Raw genomic sequence first — 27964 nt, forward strand, 5'->3', positions numbered from 1 at the left:
TGTGTCTTCATATTTAAAGTATTTTTCTTATAGGCAGCATATAATTGGGCCTTGCTTTCTTATTCAACCTGATAATCTCTACCTTTTAATTGGGGTCTTAGATAATTTACATTTAATATAATATTTGATATGGTTACTTTGGTTATATCATTTTCCTTTTTTTCTACTTGTACCATCTGATTTTTTTTTTTTTAAGTCTCCTTTGAATGAGTCAAGCACTTTTTATGATTCAGGTTATCTCCTTTGTTACCTTATTAGCTTTGTGACTCTATTTTATAGCTTTGTTGGTTCTTTGTTTTGTCATTTTATTAATTGCTTCAGGATCTGTGGTATACATCTTTAAATTATCATCATCAGACTTAACCGATATTATACTATTTTACGTATAGTATAATATAAGAACCTTCTAATAGTGTGTTTCCATTTCTACTCTTTTGGACTTTATGTTATGGTGTGATGTATTTTACTTTTACTTGTCTTATAACCTGACAATACACTGTTATTCTTTTTTGTTTAAAAAGTTTATCTTTTAAGGAGTTTTAAATAATAAAAGAAGTATTATATATTCACTGTCATCATTATCATTTCTGGTACTATTCATTTCTTTTCAGAATTCTGTATTTCTGTATGGTATCGTATTTTATTTGCCTGAAATATTTCCTTCAATATTTATTGTAGTGTGAGTCTGCTGATGATGAATACTTTAAACTTTTTCTGCTGAAAATTTTGTTTTTTTTTTTAAAGATTTTTTTTCTAGGTATAGAATTCTAGGTTGAGGGTTGCTTTCTTTCAGTATTTTAAAGATGTTGTTTCACTGTTTCCAATTAGAAGTGTGATACCATTCTCATCTTTGTTCTTCTCTATATAATAGGTTCTTTTTTTCTGAATGCTTTTTTTTTTTTAAAGATTTATTTATTTATTATTGAGCGTGGGGTAGGGGTGGAGAGGAGGGGCAGAGGGAGTCTTAAGCAGATTTCACGCTGAGTGTAGAGCAAACTGTGGGGCTCCATCTCACTATCCTGAGATCACGACCTGAGCCGAAACCAAGAGTTAAACACTTAACCAACTGCACCACCCAGGTTCCCCTGTCTAATTGCTTTTAAGATAATTCTTTTTATCACTGGTTATGTGAAACTTAATTATGATGTTTCTTTGTGTATTTTTATTCATGTTTCTTGTGTTTGGAGCCTTTTTGAGCTTTTTGATCTGTGAGTTTATAGTTTTTGTAGGGTTTTGGAAAATTTTGTCCGTCATTTCTTAAAAAATTTTTTAAATTAACATATAATGTATTATTTGTTTCGGGGGTACAGGTCTGTGATTCATCAGTCTTACATAATACACAGCGCTCACCACAACACATACCAAATATTTTTATTGGGCTTTTCTTTTTCTCTTTTCCTTCAGGAACTCCCATTACCCATACATTAGGCTGCTTGAAGTTGTTTTACAGCTCACTTATGTTATTTTCATTAAACCAAATTTTATTTTTCTCTTTGCTTTTCATTTTAAGTATGTTTTATTGCTGTGCTTTTGGGTTTACTCATTTTTTTTTTGTCAATGTCATATCTGCTGTTAATACCATTCAGTGTATTTTTTCATCTCAGAATTTCAATTTTGAACTTTTTAAAATATCTTCTATGATCTACTTAAGTTTTTGTACATGTAGAATACATGCTCTTAATAACTGTTTTGATGTTCTCTTCTGCTAATTTCAACATCTTGTCAGTTTTTGGTTGGTTTTGATTGATTATTCTCATTATGATATGTGTTTTCCTGACTCTCTTGAGTACTTTAACCACTTTTATATATGTTTATTAGACGTTAATTAAAAATTTTTCTAGTTTTGCTGATGGAAACATCCACTGTTATCTCTAACCCTTCAGATGACTTTTTTCACATGCATGCTCACTCATCATTACTAGCTGAATACTTGAAGGGACTCCCTGCAGATCTATAGGGTTCTCCCTCTGCGGTTTTCTCTTCTCTAGTAAGTTGGCCTATGAAATGCAGCTGTGTTGGCCTCCTCAGAGTGCTTGTTCTCAGTTTGTTCTTTTCACCTGAGGATATTTACCAAGCTGAACTCCAGCTCCTCTGTACTGCTCTGCTGCCTGGAAAGTCTCTCAAAGAAGTAAGCTGGGGGCAATTGTAGAGCTTATCTTGTTCGTTTCCCATAGTTTAGCTATCTCAGTACATTTTTGCCTGATGTCCAGTGTCTTGAAAACCATTCCTTCATATGTTTTTCCCATATTATGTTTGTTTGCCAGGCAGGTGGAGAAATCTTATTCTTGCTACCCCACTTAGGTTACAAGTAGAAGTCTCTAATGACATCTGATTATAGTTTGCTTGATTATATATTTTCTGGTTTTTAATGTATGGTCACTTTATCCTGAGCCAAGTTTTAGTCAGTAAATTAAATACAGTGAAAAATTGGAATGCCCCTTGAAAGTCTGTTTTATTGTAGTCAACTATAGAACTCTGTATGTTGTGGATTAGCCTGGTGGATAGTTTATGGAAGAAAGAAGGAACCAGAAGTAGTACTTTCCACTTTTCTCATGTTTTTTTCTTATATCTGAGGGAAGAATTAGGGGAATGAAACATAAGAAAAAATAATCTAGATTTTAGCTCAAGGAGCATAACTTTGGATTTCTTTTATTAGTTTTTCTACATTTTCATTCAATATCTACTTGAGGAAGCATTCCTTTGTACGATACGTATAAAGCTTGTCTATACTCTAAATGAAAAAGTATTGAGTTCAATTTCTCTTTTTAAATTGGATCTTCCTATGTATGCTTGGTTACCTTGTGTAATAGAAGAAGGCTTTTGCTCTCAATAGATGCTGAATACACTTTTTGATTTATCATAGCCCCAAAGGATTAAGCTCAGTGAAATTTGTTCAGATAATTTTTATGAAGTAGAATAATGAGAATACAAATATTTTATAGCTTAAAATTTAATTATAAAGCTATTTAAAAATTATTTTAGTAATCTCCTATGAGAACAAGATAAAAGAACCTTTTGTTTAATTTTGAGGCTCTTTCATGTGGCGCCATCCTTAACAATTAATTAACTCTTTAGAGATATATTTATGATTCAGCAAGAATAAATGTAGTGCAGGACATATGGAAGTACCAGTATAATAAGTTTTTATGAAATGTTGCTTTCATTTATTTCCTTTTAAGATGACACTCCCTTAGTAAATAAAAGCTATATGTTTAGTTCAGATTTAAAAATAATGACTTTATAAGGAAGAAATTATTTTGTAGTCATCGAATGGTGATTCTAGTAGGACAGACATGAAAGGTAATTTACAATGAGGATTATTTTAAGCTTCAAAGCATAGCAGCATTTTTTCTTTCTTTTGCTTTTTGGTGGGAAAAATAGATTACCATGTGCTTAAAAGATATCCAATTTTGAAAAAGTAAGTAATATACATTTTTCAGAATTGTATTAATTTACAAATGTAATAGATGTAATTTTTTTTTACTATAAATGATCAGATTTGAAGCAGAATGAATTATAACTTTAGAATGGTTATAAAAGCAAATGATCCTTAAGCAAGTCCCTTAAAATATATTGACATACATTGTTCAATATATTATATGGTAAGAGTGAAATAATAAGACGTTTCTACTGTATAACCATGTCATTAAGTATCATTTATATGAATGATTTTAATGATTAATTTTTAAATTGTTCACTGAGAGATAAAATAATGATTAGAGTATTTCTGCAATCCTTCAGGTAGTTCTTTCTTTTTTAGAAATTTCAAGTCACAGGGCGTCTGGCTGGCTCAGTTGGAAGAACATGCAACTCTTGATCTCAGGGTTGTGAATTCAAGCCCCAAATTGGGTGTAGAGATTACTTAAAATAAATAAATAAAATTAAAAAAAATTTCAGGTCACTGTGATTACGGGCAAGTCTTTAGCTATCGTGCTGGTGTGATATAGTTATATAATATATAGCTATATATAATCAGTTATATAATATATAGTTATATATAATCAGTTCCCATATGCCCAAGGCAAGCATATCATATATGAATTTTCTTTTAAATTTCATAGAATTACTACATACCAGTATATCAGGAAACACTTGACATTCTCCAGGAAGTGGTTGGCATAAGTTGAGACAGTAAAAGAACCAAGTTTTGTTTCTGCCCTGGTGTTGTGTGACTTTTGTTTGACATGTCACTTCATGTCTTAGTGCTTCTGTTTCAAAATCTGTAAAATGAAAGCATCAGTTTGTGATTTCTAACATCTCTTCTGGGTTCGACATTTTATAATTTTAAAATTAATACTAGATAACTTGCTTGAAGTACCTAAAAAGTATATTCATATAGCCAAATATATTTACTGCTTAAATAATTTTTAAAATGGATTTGAGAAGCTCCATTAATTCTCTTATGTTACAGTATCTAGTACACTGTGTGTTAAACTTTGGTTTTTATCCCATCCCACATTTATAGAACATAGGAGTGTTGAGGGCATCACTATGTTAGTAAACTGTGTTCATAGGAGTTTGAGAAATAGGTAGCAGGCAAGGTTATTAGAATTATATAATTCATAGAACTACCCTTAAGGAAGTGGCTGCATCAGGTGGATCCTCAGTTTCAAGCCTTTAGGCTCAATAACCTAGAATGTGTGAGAATGTTATTTGAAATGGTTGTTGAATTTAAAAGGAAGAATTATTTACCCTCATTGATGTCAGCCTCCCTAATGGTAAGGGTAATATAGGGACTGTGAGAAACAGTCTAACTTGCAGAGTCTTAGGACATTTTATACTTCTTCATGCATGTCAGCATCATGGGAGGAGGCAAAATAATGTTGCAAATTGAGCATGAAGAAAAACATTTTCGCCAAAGTTTACATGAACTCATTCCCTCCCCACATGGCATCTTTTATAGTTTTCACCTGGCTCAGCCCCACCTCCATCACCTGTAGAGCATGATTCAGTGTGGGTAATATTACCTAGAAGAGTTAGTAAGCTTACAAAGACTATGGGAGTTACCAGTTTGGGATTGTTTCTCTTCAGGAATCTCTGGATGATTCCATAGGCATTTTATACTCTGAGGTATATGGCAGTGGGCTTGAAAGTGAGGTAGTGTACCCCCTGCTATGGAAGGAAGGCTTTCTGAAGAGTAGATGAATGTGAATAACTTAAGGGGCAAAAATTTCCATATGTATTCTTTCATTTTTTCTTAAAATTGATCTACCTGAGAACATTTCTGTTTTGTGGAATTTTCTTTCTAACTCACTTTTACAATTGCCTTTATACTCTTCAAACCAAAAGCCTGCTCCTTAACCCTACCTAATGTGAATCTAGTCTTTATATAATGTATTGCTTCAGGATGTAAAAATTTCTGGGGCGTGAAACAAAGGGACAATTCTAGAATGTACTGTCCTGAGGGAGGTTCCTTGAGGGCAGAGTGGTTAGAGGTTTTTCTAAGAAATATAGAAAGGGGCAGCACCTTATTTCATTCAGGCAGCAGACTTCTGGTGAGACTCTGGTGCCTCATGTCTCTTTTTCAGAATTAGAACTTTGATGTGTGGTGATTACTGTGACCCCTCATGCCACATTTATTTGAATTTAAAAATGAGTTTGGACTCTTTGAGAGAAAGACGTATTTGTCTGATGGTTTCTCAATGTGGCCTGGTTTTCCAAATAGGTTATATAGTAGACATTTTCCGTATATTGAATGAGGTAAATCTGCAACTCCAAGATTTGATAAAAGTATAATTAAAACATACCTACAATATACAACATATCTGAAAATGCATCCTTTCCAACTATTGAAACTTAAAATTTAAATGTTATCCTACAAATGTGTGAGGGGTAGATGGTTTTAGAAATTTATTTTAGAGCAAAGACAAAATCTATTTAGACTACTGTTAGACAGCAGGTGCATAGGTTTGCTTGGTTAATGGCATGTTGTTAACCAATGGCTTGGCTCATGTGCATTTGAAAGCTTGCTATTTACTTGCTGTCTACTTGCTCCTAACCACTTGGTGGGAAGAATCCTGCTCAGTACCTAATATCCTCATCAATAAATGAAGTGAGCTCCTTATCAGCAGATAAGATGAGCACCAGGTTAAATAGATTTTACTTAGCTTGTAAGGGGAAGATTAACGATAGCATCTGCAATGAATTCTGATCATAAAAGTAGACTATGTGGTAGTTTAATAGATAAAGAAATTCAGGATATCACCAAAACTGCAGCATAAACAGACAGTAGGTAGGGGAGCACAAAGGAAATGGAATGCAGACCCTGTGTGAGAGGAGGGTTAGAAATAGTAATGAATTCCTCTACCCTTTTTAAATGGAATACACAATAAATCTCACCCAGTTCTTTTTCAAACAATCACAAGAAAATATTTAGCTTCAAACATAAGCAAAAAAATAAATGAGCTCTTATCTGAAACAATTTTTTTTTAAGTTAAAAATAATCCTGATCCATAAAAAGAAAGGGCATAAGGGGGCACAAAGGAACTTTTGGAGGTGACAGATATGTCTATTAACTCCATTGTGGTGATGGTTTCATGGATGTATTCATGTTTAAACTCATCAAGTTGTATACACAAATATATGCATTTTTTTGTATATCTAAATAAATCAATGCATGACCCAATTGGAAAAAAAAAGTACGTAAGATTCTTCTTTTGAAATCTTGTCTTTTTAATTCCCTTTCAATAAGTATATTAGAATACCACTGAATCTCACTTAGGTCAGAAACAGGCTATGTATTTTCTATCACTGGAACAACCCCCAGATCTATTCCTTCTATAATTTTCAACATTTTGAATGGCACCACTATCTACTCTGTCACCTAAACCAGAAAACCAGGAATACTTTCAGGTTTCTATCCATCACCCCTCTTTACTCACAATGTTTGGATATGATCATTTCCTCACTACCTATATGAACTACTAACTGCGGTTTTATTTAGGCTTTCATCTTCCATCACCTGGACTAATGTTAGTCTCCTAACTGGTCTCTCTGCTCTTGGCTTGATTCCTCATACACATACTTCACATATTGTTACTGTGATATTTGTAAAATGTAAATCTGATTATTTTACCTTCTGCTTAAAACCTATTTAATGACGACTCATTTTTTTGATGAGTCATGAAGTCATCACGACTCATGAAGTTTCTAATGGCGTAAAGAGCCCTATGATTCCTACCCTGCCTAACTCAAGGCACATGCTTCACTCCATTCTGTATGCCCCAGCCAAACTACACTATTTGCGTTTTTCTTAAATTATTACTGCCATTTATCTCTTATGCTTTTGCTTACCCTGCCACTTTAATCTGAATTACAGCTCTGCTTTCCCCTAGACCCTGCTCCTACCCATAACCCCTACCCACTTGATGAACGTTTACTCATTTTTCTGGTTTTTCATATCATCTCCCCATAGTGTTTTCTGTGGGTAACTCATGTGAATTAATCACTCTTTTGTGCCTCAATGGATTCTGAACCCTTCTAATCTAGTACTCTTAATATTTTATTATTAAGTGACTCTATTTCTCTAAGTCCTCTTATTTACTGTAGGTTTCCATGTGTTTGGCACATAGTAGATCAGTATAAATACTTGCTGAGTGAATGAAGGGAAGAAAGAAATCTGGTGTACTTACCATGGGCATGTTATTCTGGGATAGGCATTGTCTTTTTTTTTTTTTTTTTTTTTAAGATTTTATTTATTTATTTGAGAGAGAGAGAGAGCATGAGACAGGGGAGGGTCAGAGGGAGAAGCAGACTCCCTGCTGAGCAGGGACCCCCGATGTGGGACTCAATCCTGGGGCTCCAGGATCATGACCTGAGCCGAAGGCAGTCGCTTACCCGACTGAGCCACCCAGGCGCCCCAGGCTTTGTCTTTTGATCCAGCTCCTTGCTGCAGCTCAGCACTGTGACAATGGTTTTTTGAAGATGGCAGTCCAAACTTGTGAACAAATGAATAAAAAAGACAAATTTTTTTTTTTTTTTAAAGATTTTATTTATTTATTTGAGACAGAGAGAATGAGAGAGAGAGAGCACGTGAGAGGGGGGAGGGTCAGAGGGAGAAGCAGGCTCCTTGTTGAGCAGGGAGCCCGATGCGGGACTCGATCCAGGGACTCCAGGATCATGACCTGAGCCGAAGGCAGTCGCTTAACCAACTGAGCCACCCAGGCGCCCTAAAAAAGACAAATTTTATAGGCAGTATGTAATTATTGCAATTCTTGGAAGAAGGGATTAGACTTGACAGAGAAGATGGAGTAATATTGTAGTGGTGTGAGAGGTGGTTTGGGATTGATTATACAAGGTAGGCAAGAAGAGAGAGATGTGATGGTAGTTTAACTATGGAGAGTATATTGTATTGATATAGAGGGAGGGATTTATCTTTTTGGCAATACAAAGAGGGAAGCAGTAGGAGAAAGATTGAATATCTAGAGATTTTATTGACTTATTTGAGAGAGAGGGTGAGAGAGTGAGAGAGAGCATGAGAGTAGGGGGAGGAGCAGAGGGGGAGGGATAAGGAGGGGGAAAAAATCTCAAGCAGACTCTGTGCTGTGAGTGCGGAGCCCAATGCAGGGCTCAATGTCATGATCCTGAGATCTTGACCTGAGGCAAAATCAAGAGTCCGATGCTTAACCAACTGAGCCACCCAGGTGCCCCGTGATTGAATATCTAGAGAAGGAGTCAGAGGGAAACTGACATTGGTTTACTAGGTGACTGGGGAACTAATAATGGAAAGTTATATAAAGAATAGTGAATGATAATGAGAAGGTAGGTTAACACTTCAATTGATCTTCAGGAGAGGCAATGTAAATTGGTTATTAGCAGAAGTAATAAGATAGTAAGGATGGCCATAGGGAGAGTTGATTATGGGGACAAAATGGTGAGTATAAAATTATTAGAAAATAAAATACATTTTTAATAGCTTTTTGAAAGAAGTTTTAAATATATATATTTGTACTATTAAACTTTTAATAAATAACTTTTGGACATACTCTTAAGTTATTAGAGTTTTCAGGTCTAGTAATTATGGCCTGAAATAATTTATTGATCAATTAAATTCACTTTTAAAGAACACTTTATTTATTTGAGAAGAGGGAGAGAGAGGGGAGCTGGGGCAGAGGGAGAGGGAGAAAGAGAATCTTAAGCAGGCTCCACACTTAGCACAGAGCCCCAATGCAGGGCTTGATCTCACCACCCTGAGATCATGACCTGAACTGAAATCCAAGAGTTGGACGCTTAACCAACTGAGCCACCCAGGTGCCCCTAAAGAACATTTTAAAATTCAAATTATCCATATGCTTAAAATAAAAATATTTCTCCACAGCAAGTTTTTATATTTCATATATTTATATTTTATATTTCAGAATATAATATTTTATATTTCATCAGTCTTTGTCCTAAGATCCTTGATAATATTTTATATTTATACACTACCTTTGATTTTCATGCAACTCAATTCCAGTTTATTAATGAGCCTTATATCACTTTTGACAAATACATTGAAATTTCTGACTTAATTGTATTACTAAAATTTGATTAGAAATTAAAATCTGTTTTTAATTTCTTTTCTTGGAAGGCTTGCTAGTTCAAAGAGAAGGACCATTTTGATTAGGAGTCATCATTCTCATTCTTCCTCTTTCTTCTAACAACTTCCTGGGGGATTTTATGCACTCCTATACCTTCAAATACGGTATATATGCTGATGATTTACAGATATGATTTCACTAGCCAGATTATTCTTTTGAGCTCCAGATCCACATATATAGTTCCTACTAAAAAATCTCTATTTGGATGTATTAATTGGCACCTCAAATTTACCTTGTCTATACCTGAATTCATTATTTTCCAAGTATGTTTCTCATGTGTTTCTTCTTTCAAGGAATGGTTGTCTTCCAGTTGCTCAAGCCAGACTCGGAGTCCTCCTCTACGTCTTCATTCAAGTATTAATAGCCTTACTCTCAGTATCTCCTAAATCAGTCTATTTCTCTCCATTTCTCTTGCTACTACTGTAGTTCGCAATGCTCTCAAATTTGTTTCTTACCCAAAATATTTCAATATCTTTTTTTTTAAGATTTTATTTATTTATTTGAGAGAGAGAGAGAGAGAGTGTGTGCATGAGTATGGGAAGGGGCAGAGGGAGAGAGAGAAGCAGACTCCCCACTGGGCAGGGAGCCCGCCATGGGGCTCCATCCTAGAACCCTAGGATCATGACCTGAGCCGAAGGTAGATGCTTAACTGTCTGAGCCACCCAGACACCCCATATTTCGGTATCTTCTTAATTGTTCTCTCAGCTTCCAGATTTGTCTCCTTCCAGTCAGTGTGCACTTTGTAGCATAGTTGAAGACTCAGTAAATAGTAGGTAATAATATTATGCCTTATTTATAAATCATATGATAGGTTTTTTATTTTTTTATTCCTGTTGAAAGATAATAAAGATATGATGACAATAATATTTCATAATGTTTTATAGCTAAGTTTTTCATGTATGTGTTATAGCTGAAATTTAACTTATCTGTTCAGAGGGATTAACTTGGCAAATTCATTAGTTATAGCTTCATTTTGTTTCATTTTTTAAATTTCTGCAGTGTGAATTAATTTTTGTTGAAGTGTTATGCTTTTAGTTAACCATGGAGACTTTAGTTCAAACATACCAGTTATAATTTAGTCATTCCCACATACTTGTATTCCAAATATACCAGTCTTATTTGTGCCTTTGTGCTTTTTGCATATTTCATGTTCTTTGCATAAAATATTCTTCCTTCCTGGTCTTGCTTGACATTCTCTTCTTTATTCTTTAAAGACCTGCTTACATCTCAGAAACTTTCTCTTAATCCTTTTTCTTAAAGTCCTGTTATCTCCTCAATCATTGTGTTTCTATAGTGCTTTGTTGTTTTCCTGCTTTCAGAAGTCTCTCTGTTCTGCAATGGGTTTTTTTTTTTTTTTCTTACTACATTTAGTTCTTTGATGGCAGAAACTGTCTTACTTAATTATTATGTCCCAGAAATCTAGTTTAGTGCCTGATACATATATATTGAGTGCTTCATAAATGATTTTTTTTGGACTAAACGATTAGCAATAGATGTCCTGGACTGTGTACAATAGCTTTTATATGATCTTTAGTTTTATCACTTGTAACAAATGAAGCAATCAAGAACACAGTATAATGTAAAGAATGCGGTTCTCTCCCTTCTAGGCAATATCCTATGTTTCAGTAGGTTAGAATATTAGATATAGAACTCTATGCCAGGCACTGTATTGAGAGCTTTCCATGTTATTTTATGTCAGAAAATCCTATAAAGTAAATATTAATTCCCTATCTTGCAGATAAAGGCTTAGAGAGCTTAAGAAAATTGCACAAGATATACAGGTAAAAATGTTATTTAAAAAAAAAGGTGGAATTTTAAGATAGGTCTCTTCCTCTTTGTCACAAGTATTATATACGGCCACCCATATTTCAGAGAAGCAGTGATCTTCAAAACACATGATTTTAATTTTTAATTTATGTAAGTTCTTATATCAGATCATTAGTATTACGTTATCACTTTTACTGTTATCATTATTTTATATTTAAGTAAAGAGAAATGCAATGATTTTTAACTATAGAATATCTAAATATGTTCTCTTGACCAAGTCATGTATCTTGCTATTTTATTTTCCACATTTATAATGGGAAACCATAATCCAAAATTATTGACTGTAATCATAACATTTCATCTTTAATGCTTTTTTCTAATTTTTTTCTTTTTAGTTATAAAGTTTAGAAGGCTTCTAAATTAATGGGACAGAAATAACTTTTAGAAGCAATATGCATAACTCATATAAAATTTTGTCTACTTTTGACAGTATATGATGAAATTAAAGATAAAGAGTGATGCTGTGGTTTATTGTCTCTGCACTTAAAAAGCTATTTAACATTTTTCAGTTTCTCTCTTTGGATTAATTGTTTAATTGGGATTTTATTTGTGGAAAGAACATTTTCATTTTTCTGATGTTTGTATATTTAATTGCTTTTATAGAAACTATTGTTTATGTATCTTTATATATTCTAGTATATGGCATGCTCTTGCTTGAAATGTGTGGAAAAACTTTTCCTTTTAAAATGTTTATATTTCAATCAAAATGGTAAATTAGACTTCTTCACAATTTTTATTTCACTTACAAACTCTTAAAAACTCTTACTTGTTTTAAGAATGGAATTAATTATTATTTTTTTTTGTTTTGTCTTTTCTGTCCTGTCTAACTTGCTTTCGTGGATTTCACACCAGGAGGACAAAGTGGTTAGAGTCTTTTTTTCTGTCTAATATTATTTTTTTCTTGCTGTTATTGCTAATTTTAATTTTATAGCTGTATTTAATTTATACACTTCTAAGTGTTTTGTTACAGCTGTAGTGCATGATTATTGCTATACATTGATATATTTTAAGCATGCTATCTGATTTTACTGATAAACACATTTTATTATATTATAGATGAAAATTTGATTACTTCATTTGATTCTTGAAAAAGCTTGCTTCTTTAGAGTTTCATATTTTTTTTAAAGGAGAGATATTCTAGTATTCTTCATTGTGATAAGAATTTCTTATATCTTATGCTTCTCTAAACTCATCATTGTATTGGTCAGAGTTTTCGAAAGAAGTTTCTGATTTAATATAAAGATTTAATCTTTCTAATAATGAGTCTCAATAACATTGAACATGGATTTTCTGAAGTGTATAGTTATAGTTGATTTGAGCCTTTAATATATTTTTATTTTTGTTAACAATATGTTTTAGAGATTGGTAAAATGTCTATCTTATATCCTCATGTTGAATATTAGATATAACTATAATTTTAAAATACTCAGGTATATAGAATTTGACCACAGGCAGGATTTGAATAATCTGCTAATGTCTGTGGAAGTCTGATTTGGATTTGAATCTGCTCTGGAGACAGGTCACTTCCTGCAAACATAGATAAAAATCTTTCTATTCTGATTCCTTTGATGAGTTAGACTAAAACTTGAGGTCTTTTCAAGTTTTCCAAATTCAAATTGGCATAATACCCAAAGAGAGATCCTTTAACTGATTATCTTCCAAGAGTACCTTCTTTTTTGTTGATTGGAGCATTTTTATTCTGTTCAGTTTTCATTTACTTGGTTGGGATAATATAGGTGTTGGCAAATACTGATGTGGGTTTAGAATGAACTCTCTGAGCAGAAGAAAAGATAGTGACTACCTTCTTTTTTTTTTAAACCTATAGGAATTCTACTAAATTTTGAAGGCAGTTTTGAGGATGTACATTCAATTATCGTAGAACTGTCCCAGACTACATCATCCTCACTTCAGGGCAGGTTCCCTAGAGAACCTACCAGCTTTCTACCAGCCAACTTTATTAGCTGACTCTCAAGTAGTACAATTCAGGCAATTCGAAACCTTTAGAATCTCTCGTGCTACTTTTGTGTCCAGAGTTAACACAGGCTGCATAATAGTTTGTCATCTGTAGTTTCCATAATGAATTCTGACACCTATCCTAGAGATGAGACTCTTGGTGCTAACTTAGCTGCAGAAATGACTCTCATGTACTGACAAGATTTCATAATATAACAGTCTGTATTTTCAACCACAGAGAGGCTAACAGATGAAAGTATGTGAATTTTATGTGGGTTTGGAACATCACAAATAAAACTCAACAGGCCTTTTTAATGACACTCTTTATGCAGCCCTGTTTAATAGAACTTTCACCAATGATGACAGTGTTTTATATTGTTAATATCTGATGCAGTAGGTTCTCATCACAGGTAGCTATTGAACATGTGAAATGTGGCTAGTGTGGCTGAAGAACTGAAATGGAAATTTTATTTAATTTTAATTAAATTTAAATAGCCATAGATAGCTAGTGGCTAGAGAAACCCCAAGCATGGGTAGCAAACATTCTGTGACTGGTCAGCCTCTAAGGCACTACCTTGTCCTCACAGTAGCGGTATAATGTGTAGACGGTCGTGGAGATACAAGCTGCACGGAATGTAGGAAGGCTACACTCCCCAGTGCCGGTCTCTTATATAGCCCAGAAGAATAGTGGACAAGGGGCAACCTCCCAAAGGGCAGAACCAGGGGACATGAATGACAACAGTCAAAGGAGACGAGCTGAATCAGGGGCTGCCAGATGGGGTAACCAGAGAAATGAAGATATGTCCATGTAGGGATTGCTGTGTGCTATGGATAGTTAACCACTGTATCTTTCTGATTCTTCCTGTTTTTGGATGAGAGTTGTTGCAGTCACTCTGTTCTTTCTCCATCATTGTGTATTGAGTGTGTTGGGAACAGATAAACTTGTCTTTCAGTGTGTAGTCAGTGGTTCACAGTGAGGTACACTCAACCTTGATGGAAAGATTTGCTAGAGATCCTAGATTCAGAGCTAGATTTTGTAATTAGATGAGACTTTGGGACTATCTCCCTTAGGGAGGGAGTGAAATGTGTTATGTGTAATGTGTATACATATATATATATATATATATATATACACACACACACACACACGTGTATATACATATATACATGTTATATACACATTACACATATACATATATATACTTTACCCATACATACATTACATATAGACATGTGCATATATATGTACACAAACACACATATGGACTGTTGACTAGTTGAAAGAGCAGACTGTTCTAGAACTTGTTCAATAGCTATCCTAACTTCCTTCTCTCTTGCAATCCCCAATGGAAGGACCTGAAAAATATAAAAATGTCTAGATTTCCTTACAACTGGGAATGGCTCTGACACAGTTCTAACAAAAGAAAATTTATGAGGGCTTCTAGAAAGTCATGATAAAAAAAGAAAGATGTATCTGGCACTACCTTTTAATGCAAAAGTGTTATCTTGAGCTTTACCAGCCCTTTGTGAAGATGAGGGAAAAGCCAAGAGTATTGGAATCATTAGGTATGACATTGTTGAGCTACTGATTTAATAGTATCGGACACCTTTCTTCAATGTGAGAGAAGTACCCACCCTCAATTAGTTTCTGCCACTAGGAGTCAGATTTTCTGTTACTTGTAGACGAAAGTATTCCTAATGGAAACCTTAGTGGAGATGTAATGTGCTGCAGAGAAACCATACAAACATCCAGCGTTGTTCTTCAGAAATACGGAACTAGAAGAAAGAAATACATGTTGATCAATGTCCACATACTCATCTGTCTGCTTTTGCCTCTGTAAATGTTTGAAGAATTAGGATCATTTAACATGTCTGCTTATATATTACATATAAATTACTTCAGGTTGTAAACGGTAAATTAATATGAATATGTTGGTCTTAGAGATAGAATATTTTCTTAAATATGAATTTATCCTATTTCACATAGAATCAAAGAAAAGGGATTGAATTTTTTTAAAAATATAATTTGGTTGTTTCTTTGAATTTTGTGTGGAACAAATGAGGAAACTAAAGTTCATGGTAAATTATTTGCCCATAGGTTAAAACATATCTTTGTTTATCTTGTAATAAACATTGACCCATTCATGTCTAGTGAGAGCATAATGAAATTATAGCTTTGGGAGCAAAGTGATGCTCATTTCACTGTCTAGAGATAATATTATCTGTTTATATAAAGACCACTTTAACGAGGATCCTCTTTCTTTTTTTACAACAGTGATGAATTCTTTTAGGATACCAGTATTACTAGTGGTTATTGTTATTGAAATGAAGGGTGTGGAAGGATGATATGTGACTGGTAGTATTTCTCACATTTCAAGAAACAGGAAGGTTATCTGTTGGGTTGCAGCTGCCGCTATGATATTCAGAGCAAAGTGCTTTGTTTTCACTGAAATTTAATGCTTTTTCTGATTTAAGCACATTATTCAGGATTCCATACCTATGTGTTTATCTAGCTGCTCATTGTAGTTCTCCTTTGGAGTTGCAATTCGGTAAGAAAGTATGTTTATAGTATGGTTGATTGTTCCATTTCATCTGGGCAATAGCTGTGCAGAGCTGCATTCCAGTAAATACTGTCTTAACAGTGATAAATTAGCTTATTTGCTTTTGCATTTTATTTGATAATAAAATAACATGTATATGATATTAATAAAATTGTTCTAGAAATTGAATATAAGAGCTCTGTCAGGGCCACTTTTATAATAAAATCACAAGTTTAAATGCTACCACTACCATTCTGCCTCTTATTGTAAGTCTGACAAAGACCAGAATTTATACATTTTCACTAAGAGTACTATACAAACCTCCAGGGTTTTTGTTAGCAAAATAGAAGTATTTTGAACAATATTATTTAGACAACCTACCCTACAACAGAAATGTGGAAAAAATGCATTTAGAAAGCAGGGAGAGGGTAGAGGGAATGGGTGAAATAGGTAAAGGGGATTAAGAGATACAGGCTTCCAGTTACAAAATAAGTAAGTCACAGAGATGAAAAGTACAACGTAGGGGAAATTATCAATAATATTGTAATAACATTGTATGGTGACAGATGGTGACTACACTTATTGTGGTGAGCACTGAATAATGTATAGAATTGTCAAATCAATATGTTGTATACCTGAAACTAATAGAACATTGTATGCTAATTATACTTCAATTTAAAAAAAAGACGGGAAGAGTTTTGAGCAGGAGAAGTTGAAAGACAGGGAAATTGTAGAGCCGGGAAAATATTGTGCCTATTTAAAAGACAGGAATAAAAATCACATCTATAAAAAAAAGATAGGGACTGCTGAATATTTACTTGGATATATTATATATTCTAAATTCAGTGAAAAATTTATAATAATAAAAATCATTCACCTGATCAGTTGCATAGTTTTTGTAAATGGGCAAATGAACTTTGGAAATCTCATTTAGATCTCTTATATAAAGGGATTAAAACTCACATTGTGCAAATTCTGTGAAATGACAAATCTGTAAGATAAAATATCCTACAGGGAAATTATAAAGAATATATATGACAAGTGAAAATACTGATAACTATAATATGTTGAAGGTTTTAGAAGTTCATGTTACTAATAAGAACTGATTTAAAGTGACTCTCAATTTGGCTACGATAGAGATCAGAGGAAGTTTGATCCTTCCTCCTCCATACTGTTTTCCAGAGAGAATATGATGTATATTTAAAATTGCAACATAGCTAACTACTTTTTTTAAAATTTTATTTTATTATGTTATGTTAATCACCATACATTACATCATTAGTTTTTGATGTAGTGTTCCATGATGCATTGTTTGCTTATAACACCCAGTGCTCCATTCAATACGTGCCCTCTTTAATACCCATCACCAGGCTAACCCATCCCCCTCCCCCCCTCCCCTCTAGAACCCTCAGTTTGTTTCTCAGAGTCCATAGTCTCTCATGGTTAGTCTCCCCCTCCGATTTCCCCCCCTTCATTTTTCCCTTCCTACTATCTTTTTTTTTTTTTTTTTAACATATAATGTATTATTTGTTTCAGAGGTACAGGTCTGTGATTCATCAGCCTTACACAATTCACTGCACTCACTATAGCACATACCCTCCCCAATGTCTATCACCCAGCCACCCCATCCCTCCCACCCCCCACCACTCCAGCAACCCTCAGTTTGTTTCCTGAGATTAAGAATTCCTCATATCGGTGTGATCATATGATAACATGTCTTTCTCTGATTGACTTATTTCGCTCAGCATAATACCCTCTAGTTCTATCCACGATGTTGCAAATGGCAAGATTTCATTTTTTTTTGATGGCTGCATAATATTCCATTGTGTATATATACCACATCTTCTTTATCCATTCATCTGTTGATGGACATCTTGGCTCTTTCCACAGTTTGGCTATTGTGGACATTGCTGCTATAAACATCGGGGTGCACGCACCCCTTCGGATCACTACATTTGTATCTTCGGGGTAAACACCCAGTAGTGCAATTGCTGGGTGGTACGGTAGCTCTATTTTCAACTTTTTGAGGAACCTCCATACTGTTTTCCAGAGTGGCTGCACCAGCTTGCATTCCCACCAACAGTGTAGGAGGGTTCCCCTTTCTCCGCGTGCTCGCCAACATCTGTCGTTTCCTGACTTGTAAATTTTAGCCATTCTGACTGGTGTGAGGTGGTTTCTCATTGAGGTTTTGATTTGAATTTCCCTGATGCTGAGCGATGTTGAGCACTTTTTTGTGTGTCTGTTGGCCATTTGGATGTTGTCTTTGGTAAAATGTCTGTTCATGTCTTCTGCCCGTTTCTTGATTGGATTATTTGTTCTTTGGGTGTGGAGTTTGATAAGTTCTTATAGATTTTGGATACTAGCCCTTTATCTGATATGTCATGTGCAAATATCTTCTCCCATTCTGTCGGTTGCCTCTTTGTTTTGTTGACTGTTCCTCTGCTGTGCAAAAGCTTTTTATCTTGATGAAGTACCAGTAGTTCATTTTTGCCCTTGCTTCCCTTACCTTTGGTGATGTTTCTAGGAAGAAGTTGCATAGCTAACTTCTTGAGAGTAAATGCAGGTCATACATTTTGATTATGTATTTTGCTACTTCTCCACCGTTAGGTAACTTTTGCTTTGATCAAGTTATTCCAATTTGGTATTCCATTCTATTGAATCTACAACTGAAATGAGACCTGTTTCTTCATCTTCTATGAGGTTTCCATAATTACTAAATGCCATAGATGAGAGTTTATGAGCTCCTGAAATAGGAGAAAGTGTCATTGGCTATACTAAGTGATGGATCTGAGAGTTGAGAGTTAAAACTGAGAAGTTTAGTGGTTGAATAAAGAGAATGAGAAAGATAGAGTAGTATAGGATTACAACTAGATTTTTGCATTGAATGAAGATATTTGTGCTGAAGCCAGCCTGTGGAAGATAGAAGGCATATTTGGGGCAGGAAGGGAATGCAACGATTGTAGTTACAGTGATACGGAGTTTAAAGAGCTTTTAGGAAACCAAGATAACAGCTCACTTTATTAAACAATCATCATGTATGAAAAGCACTGTGATAAACTTTTCAATGTGTGTCATTTCATTTCATTCTCTTGACAACTTCTATTTAACAGTGAGTGGTGGGAGTCCTAATAGGGTCTGAGGTGGGATGCAACATGAAATGGTTAAGAACAAAAACTCTACTTTGAGAATGCTTAAGTTTAAAGCCAGCCTCTATCACTTTACTAAACTGTATTATTTAGGCCAGTTATGTCACTACTATAAGCCTTACTTTCCTCATCTCTAAAATGGAGCTAATATTCTTTTTTAAATAGTCTTTTTTATGGCTGAGTAATAGTCCATTTAATATATATACCACATCTTCTTTATCCATTCATCTGTCGATGGACACTTGGGCTGTTTCCATAATTTGGTTATTGTAGATGCTGCTGCTATATAAGTGTCAGGGTACATGTATCCCTTTGAATTAGTATTTTTATATTCTTTGAGTAAATCCCTAGTAGTGTGATTGCTGGATCATAGGGTAGTTCTATTTTTAACTTTTTGAGGGACCTCCATACTGTTTTCCACATTGGCTGCACCAGTTTCCATTCCCACCAACAGTATAAGAGGGTTCCCCTTTCCCCACATCCTCATCCACATCTGTTTCTTGTGCTGTTGATTTTAGTCATTCTGGCAGGTGTGAAGTGATACCTCATTGTGGTTTTGATTTGTACTTTCCTGATGATCAATGATGTTGAGCATCTTTTCATGTGTCTGTTGGCCACCTGTATGTCTTCTTTGGAAAAATGTCTATTCATGTCCTCTGCCCATTTTTTAACTAGATTATTCATTTTTTGGGTGTTGAGTTTTATAAGTTCTTTATAGGCTTTGGATACTAACCCTTTATCAGATATGCCATTTGCAAATACCTTCTCCCATTCCATAGGTTGCCTTTTAGATGTGTTGATTGTTTCCTTTGCTGTGCAGAAACTTTTTATTTTGATGAAGTCCCAACAGTGTATTTTTGCTTTTGTTTCCCTTGCCTTAGGAGACCTATCTAGAAAGAAGTTGCTATGGACAATGTCAAAGATGATACTGCCTGTATTCTCCTTTAGGATTTTTATGGTTTCAGGTCTCACATTTAGGTCTTTCATCCATTTTGAATTTATTTTTGTGTTTGGTGTTAAGAAAGTGGTCCAGTTTTATTCTTTTGCATGTTGGTGGGGGGATGGGTTAAATAGATGATGGGGATTAAGGAGAGTGCTTGTTGTTATGAATTGTAGGGGAATTGTATGTAAGGTGTTGAATCACTATATTGTACACCTGAAAGTAATATTACACTGCATGTTACCTAACTGTAATTTAGATATAAAGTTAAAAAAAAAAGAAAAAAGAAAAAAAATGGAGGCAATAAATAAATATACAAGAACAGTGCCTACCCATAAAGTTGTTTTATTTGATTATCGATTCTCCAGGACTCTGAGGACCCTCTTTCCTAAGTGCCAAAAAGGAAAGTAAAACCCACCATCATGTTTTAAAAATAAAGAAGAGAATTTTTTATATTTTAACATAAAAGATGAAATAGAACAATATATGGTATTGGTTTGGTCATTGCCCTGTGATAGTCATTGGGTCCAGTGATGATCTAACTGTCCTGAATATATTCTTCCCCTGTTAGGTCTGCTTAAGTCTCTCAAGGTTTGGTTTAATTTGTCTGACTAGGACAGAGGCAGGAGAAAACTGTTTAGGGACCAGTTCTTTTTTATATGGAGCTGCTTGTGAGTCCTCATCCCTGGTAGGATACACGCATTTCTTATATTCATGATCCCTCCATTTTATTCTTCCTTTAACAGCTCTCTGTTCTCAATGCCCCTCCCACACAAAAGATCCTTTCTGTTCCCTTAACTCTTCCTTTGGTCCTATCCTGTCCTCCAATTCCTATGTCTCTCTATAATATAGTTCTGCATCACTGCCATGTTACATACAATTCCCCTACAATTCATAACAACAAGCACTCTCCTTAATCCCCATCACCTATTTAACCAGTTATCATATATAATCCGATGAAACTTATTTTAAAGAACATTATTATGTATTTGGATAAATAACATAGGGACATGGTACAAAATTCAAAAGATACAAAAAAGCATAGATAGCGAAACTAAGTTTCTTTCCCATCTCTGGCCCTTAGTCTCCTAGTTTCCCAGTATCTCCAGTGTATTCCCTACAGGCAACCAGTTAGCATTTTCTTTTATATACTACGAGATATATTTATGGGCATACAGTTTTTACACAAATATTCTGCACCTTAATTTTATCTCTACTTGTATATCTTGGAGATTTTCCCATATTGATATGTATAGAATTATCACATTTATCTTAATGAATTCATTATTACCTGTATGGATATGCCATAATTTATTTCATCGGATTATATATGATCTTTTGCTATTATAAACCTATTTTTGTACATGTGTCACATTGCATATATGCAGATATTACTGTAGGATAAATTCCTTGAGATGAAATTGCAAAACATTTTGAAATTTTGGTCAATATGCCAAATTGTCCTCTCTAAATGTTGCATTAATTTATATTTCCACTAACAGTATGTGAGGGTGCTGGTTCTCACATCCTTGATAACACGATATATCCATCTTTACCAAGTTGATTGTAATTTTATTTTGCATTTATCTTATGGTGAGTGATGTTGAGCATCCTTTTAATATTTAGAAGCCACTTGTATTTCCTTTTCTTTGTACTACCCGTTCATGCTTTCAAAGAAGAGGAAAGCTTTGTATCGTGTTTAGGTCCTAAAATCATCAAAAGTACTTTTATTATTGTGTATTCATATTGAAGCAAGATGCTTTATCAAACACTACAAGTTTCAGTATGTTTTAAAATACAGAGCCAGAGAACAAAAGGGCTAGAAAAGGAAAATAAACTCCAAAGTTCCACTCCCTTTTCCAGAATTTTATGATAATTTTGCTTGCTTGTTTTTCACATGACCATTTAGAAACAGCTTGTAAAGCAAGTTCACTGCAAAGTAATATGTCTTAAATGATAAACAAGGACAATTTATATACTGTCACGGTTGGTCATACTATGTTTTAAGACAATGTGTTTATTTTCAAAATGTTGTTTCAAGTGTTTCTAAAACTTAAAGTATATACATATGTAGAGATGGGATTTATATTTTTAAAGATAAAGACTGGTTCTGTAGTGTATCTGAAAGAGCTGTTTACTTCTCTGATACTGTGTCAGGAAACATTGGGAGGTTGGAACCCATGATAGAAGGAAGGGATAGGAGAATCCCATTTGAATTGACACATTTGGTTTCATAGTCTAATGAGTTCAAATGATGAATCTTTGTACTGATGAGGTAAAGTCCAGATGACCACTTCCTAGATTCCCTTTAATACAAAATACAGAGATGCTATAAATATTGTTCCAGGTCTTTTGTGGGCATATATTTTTACTTCTCTTTGTAAAATACTGAAGAGTAGAGTTGCTGGGGCAAAAAATGAGGTATGCATTTAACTTCTATTACAAACAGTTTTCTGAAGTTCATGTACAATTTTACACTTCCATCAGCAATATTCAAAAGTTCTGGTTACTCCAGTTACCAGCATTTGGTGTAAGCATGAAGTGGTTTTATTTTTATTTTTATTTCCTGAATGTCTAATGATGTTGAGCATCATTAGGGTTTATTGGCCATTCCTATTACTTCTTTTGTGAAATGTCTACTTGAATCTTTTGCCTATTGTCTTTTTATTATTGATTTGCAGGAGTTTTTTTACATATTCTAGATACAAGTATCAGATATATGTATTAAGAATATTTTCTCCCTCTCTGTGGCTTGCTTTTTCATTTCTTAGTGGTGTATTTTCGAGAACAGAAAAATTTAATTTCGAGGAACTCTAATTTATTAGCTTTTCCTTTATTGGTTAATGCTTTTTGTATACTAAGGTATCCTTGTCTGTTCCACGGTTGCAAGGTATTCTCTTGGCTATACTTGCTTATTTATTTTTCCTTCTATATGTTAGGATCAATTTGTTTAGTTCTAAATAAACCATATAGGTAATTTTTACTTAATCATATTTAATTATGGATATATTTGGGAAGAATTGTCATCTTTATGATATGAAGTCATCATATTCAAAATTAGAATATGATTTTTGATTTGTTAATGTTCTTTTATATCCCTCAGTAGTATTTATATTAATTTTGTGTACTTCTCAATAATTTTATTTTAAAATTATAAATGAAATATTTTATTACTTTTTTCATGTATTTTTATATAGGAATATATTGATTTTTGTATGTTAATTGTACATAGTCACGTTTCTGAATGATATTGCTTCTTAGAGTTTGCCAGTTGTTTCTCTTGGGTTTTAGCACTATGAAACCATAGGACCTGAAAATAATAATATAATCCATGCCCTCCTTTATGATTTCCCTTGTTTAATTACATTAGCCAGAACTTTCAGAACAATGTGAAATAAAAATTTGTTCACTTATGTAATTAAAATAACCTACGTAACTTGTCATTTTGTTGTATTTTAAAATTTACTTTATAATTGTATGATTACTTTCAAATGCCTGCCCCCACCACTCCTGTGCAAGCAGGTTTTCCATTTCTGTTGCAGATTTAACTCAGTTTTGTTCAGAGGTTTCTTGACCTACGAACTTCCTACTTCATGGTCTTTAACGGTTGTAAATCATCCAACTGTCTTTCTTCTGCTACCTTCTGGCCAGCTCCAGTTCTAAGACTAGTCACTGAGACATGTTACTGATATCATCACATGATTTTTCTCCTTGAATCTGTTATGTGGTAAATCAAAATCTTGGATTTTCATAAGTGATCTTGCATCCTTGGGATAAAACTCGCTGGGTTATGATATAATATTCTTAAAAATATATGCATATAGTTTGGGATTTGATTTGCTAGTGTTTTGTTGAGGATTTCTCCATCTATGTTCATGAAGGATAATGCTCTATACTTTTCTTCTATGTTCTTTTCTGGTTTTAGTTTCAAAGTTATGCTGATCTCATAGAATGAATGATTTTATTCCTTCTCTATTTTGAAAGTTTGTTTTATTTCTTCTTTAAACATCGATAGACTTTACCTTTGAGCCAATGGAGTTTGGAGTTCTCTGTGGGAAGGTCTAAAATTCTGTGTTCGATTTTTAAAAGATAGATAGAACCATTCACACTATTTCTTATTGCACATTTCGGTAAGTTTTGTGAGGAACTTTATTTATTTTATCCAAATTTTTGAATTTGTTGCCATAAAACTGTTCATCATATCTGCTTATTAACCATTAATGTTAATATGATCTGTAGAGATGTCCCCTCTTTCATGCTTGAAATAGAGAATTTGTGTTTTCTCTGTCTCTCTGTTTCTGTCTGTCCCCACAATCAGTCTTGGTAGGGGTGAATCAATTTTTGCTTTCTTTTCTTTTTGTTTATTTGTTTTGCTTTGTTGGGTTTTTTTCTTATCTTCATTGTTTCTTTCGTTTCTTTACTTTGGGTTTACTCTTTTTCCTTTGCTAGTATCTTAAAGTAGAAGCATGCCTTATTAATTTTATACTGTTCTTCCTTTCTAACACAAGCCGTTAAAACTGTAAATTTCTCTTTAAGAACTGCTTTAGGGGCATCACATCAATTTTGCTAGGTGTGCTTACATTTTATCATTAGGTTAAACTATTTTAAACATTTCTCTTTTGATTTTTAATTGAATTTATCGGTTATTTAAAAACATGTTGCTTTATTTACAAATATTTGGATTTTTTAAGATACCTTATTGATTCCCAATCTAATGCCATTGCCGTTAGAGAATATATTGTCTGAGATGTTATTCCTTTGGAATTTGTTGAGACTCATGTGGTCCTTCTTAGAGAATGATCCATTGTGCACTGCAGATTGTGCTTTCTGATATTATTCAATATATTGTTTCATACTTATCAGTTAGATCAAATTGGTTAATGGCATGGTTCAAAACTTTTAAATTCTTACTGGTATTTTGTGAAATAAGTTAGTGAGGGAGAAGGGTTAAAGTGTCTTCACTGTGGATTTATTTACTTTTCTCTTTCATACTTTAAATTTTGCATCATCTGTTTGAGAGCTTTATCATTAGGTCACTCACATTCAAGATTGTGAATGCAAATATTATGGTTTTTTTTGATGAATTGATCTTTTATTATCACATAGTGCTTCTCTTTATGTTTGGTAGCACTCAATTTTGATGTTTACTTTTTCTGATATTAATAAAGCCACACCAGCTTTCTTCTGCTTAGTGTTTTCGTGGTAGATCTTTTTGCCGTACTTTTACCTTGAACCTGTCTTTGTCCTTATCGGAAGTTTTAAAGAGAAAAGTAGACAAATCCACAATCAGAGTTATGGGACTTCAACACCCTTCCCTCTGTTAACTGATAAAATAAGTAAAAAAGTACTCCACAGGTCTTATGTTTAAGATGAATTTCTTATAAATAACATCTAGTTGAGTCTTGCTTTTTGTGTCCTGTCTGGTAATCTCTGCTTTTAATGAGTGTATTAACATGTAATTATTGATATATTTAAGTCTACTGCCTTTGGTATTTTTTTTCTATTTGTCCTCTCCTTTCTTTGTTCCTCTGTTTCTTTTCTCTTGTCTCCTTTGGGGAGTATCAAGTGATTTTTTTTTCCCCCATATTTTATTTCATTACCTCTATTGACTTTTTAATTATGTCTCTTTCTGGTGTTTTTAATGGATTGCTCAAGAGATTACGGTATACATCTTTAACCTATCACAGTCTACTTTGAAAATATTCTTTTACTTCATGAATAATGTGAGAGTCTTACATCAGGTTACTTTCAGTGACTACCCTCCTGCTTTTTGTGCTCTACGTACTTTATCTATATATGCTAAAAAACCCACATTACATTGTTATTAAAAATAACTAAGTAGTCAATAGTTCTTAAAAATAAATTTGTATATGTCTGTATATGTATATATAAATAAATTTAAACAACAGACTTTTACTAACATTTATTCTTTCTGGTGTTCTTTATTCCTTCTTGTACAAACATATCTTTTTCCTTCAGCCCAAATCTTTTAATACTTCTTTTAGCACAGGTCTGCTGGAGATCAAGTATGTCAGCTTTTGTATGTCTGAAAATGTCCCCATTTCATCCATATTCTTGAAGCATATGTTTGCTGGATTTAGAACTTGGGCTAGATGGGTTTGTGGGTTCCTGGATCATGCTACAAATTATAAACCTGTGTGAAGTGCAAGATAATGTTTTGAATTCTCAGGGGAAATATCTTTGTTAGTCTAGAGTGTAAGCAGAGATGTACTTCCTGTGCTTTCCCAGTCAGTAGATGAAATTTTTCTAGTTTATCCCTTCATTGAAACCATAAAGTTCTCAGGACCCTGTGTTGTGCATCATCGTAGATTCAACTCCTTAGCCTGTGTAGGCCCTGGGCTTTATTTTTTTATCTTTGTGTGGTTCCTGCATAAGTGTTAAAGTCTTAAACTACACAGTGTCAGTCTTTGAGCATACTGCTCTGGTTTGTAATTCTATTTTCCTTTTTGGCACCTCAGCTTTTCCTTCCTTGTGTACTTAGCTTTGCATCCAAATTATTTGTTATCTTTTATACATTATTATCTAGGTAGAATAATTTTCTGACTATTATTTAACGTCGACAAAGCAATGGATAATACAGTTTTTTTTTTTTTTACATCAAAGATGTGTTACTTATAAAGCCATGTTGTGAAGAAGAGAACAGTCCAACAGTAAATAGCTTGTTCTATTTTGTCACTAGCAAGAATAGACGTGACCACTTTACTGGCTTTGAAATTATGCTTGTTGGAAATTATGCTTGTCTAGTCATTTATAAGAAATGACTTACTCAAGTTCTTTAACAATGTGAGGAAACATAAAACTGTATTCTGGCATTGAAAAGATTGTAACTTTGATTTTTGTTTTTTAGACCTTACCATCGACTAATTTTCACCTATTGTGAGCAGTTATGAATTGGCTAGAAGGAATCTGGCAAACCTATTCTCTTTAGAGTTATTCAAGGTTTGGCTCAGTTTTGGTTCTTGACTGATTTTAATCTGAGAATGGGCTTTTATATGGAAAAGCATTTTGGTGTATTTTGGGGAAGGTTCTAGGGGATTCATGAAGCATAATATAATGGCCTCAAATCAACTTTTGTCACTAAAAATGATTCCTATGAATGTTTTATTTTTTTTATACTGGGGCAATATTTAGCTAGAACAGAAACTTATAGGCCTTTCTGAGCAGGAGCATATTATGAATTATTAGGCTTGTATTCCTCAGAACCACCCTCCATTTCACCTACAGATCAACTGAATGTAAACCAAATTCTAAGGATTAGAAAGTAGAATATGGGAAATCCCAATGGCTTTAAGTATCATCGGCACAGCTTACTAATGTCTGAGTCCACCTGGGCTGCTATAACAAAATACCACAGACTAGGTGGGTTATAGACAATAGAAATCATTTCTCACAGATCTGGAGACTGGGAAGTCCAAGATCAAGGCACTGGCAGATTGAGTGTCTGGTAAGGACTCACTTTCTGTTTCATAGATGGTATCTTTTTGCTGTGTCCTCACATGGTGGAAGGGGTGAGGGGTCCCTTTTATAAGGGCATCAATCCTATTCACAGGGGCTCCATCCTTATGACTCAATCGCCTTAAAAGTCTCCACCTCTTAATACCATCACCTTGGGGGTTAGGATTCAACCTGTAAATTTGAGGTGTGGGGGGGATGACAGATATTTAGTCCATAGCAACTAATGTTTTCCAAATGTATAGTCTAGTCCTGACCTGTACTCTAGAATCATATATCTAATTTTCTACTTGACATCTCCCCTTGGATATATAATAGGTATCTCAGACTTAATATACAGCCCTCAAAAGAGAGCATCATTGGATACCCTGTTCCTTGAGCCAAAAACCTAGGCATAATCCTTCATTCTTCCCCTTTCCTTCTCAACAATTTTATCACTAAATCCTCGTGGCTTCTATGTCTCATTTGAATTCTTCCAATAACCTTCTAATTAGTCTGCTTCCTTTC

General features: G+C 34.0%; 1 protein-coding gene across 35 annotated transcripts in view; it reads left to right on the forward strand.

Annotated features, from left to right (window-relative positions):
• Positions 1-27964, forward strand: part of RIMS2 (regulating synaptic membrane exocytosis 2) — a 587808-nt gene that overhangs the window by 118520 nt on the left and 441324 nt on the right. For 25 of the 35 annotated variants that reach the window (XM_032415998.1, XM_032415989.1, XM_032416001.1 and 22 more), the window contains one exon: positions 12258-12269. The exons of the other annotated variants lie outside the window; for them this stretch is intronic. In XM_032415998.1, the coding sequence (XP_032271889.1) occupies positions 12258-12269 (12 nt within the window). The remainder of the gene's footprint in view (positions 1-12257; positions 12270-27964) is intronic. 35 annotated transcript variants of the gene reach the window in all.

This window comes from Phoca vitulina, unplaced genomic scaffold, assembly GCF_004348235.1.
Source record: "Phoca vitulina isolate PV1807 unplaced genomic scaffold, GSC_HSeal_1.0 scaffold18, whole genome shotgun sequence".
NCBI lineage: Eukaryota > Metazoa > Chordata > Mammalia > Carnivora > Phocidae > Phoca > Phoca vitulina.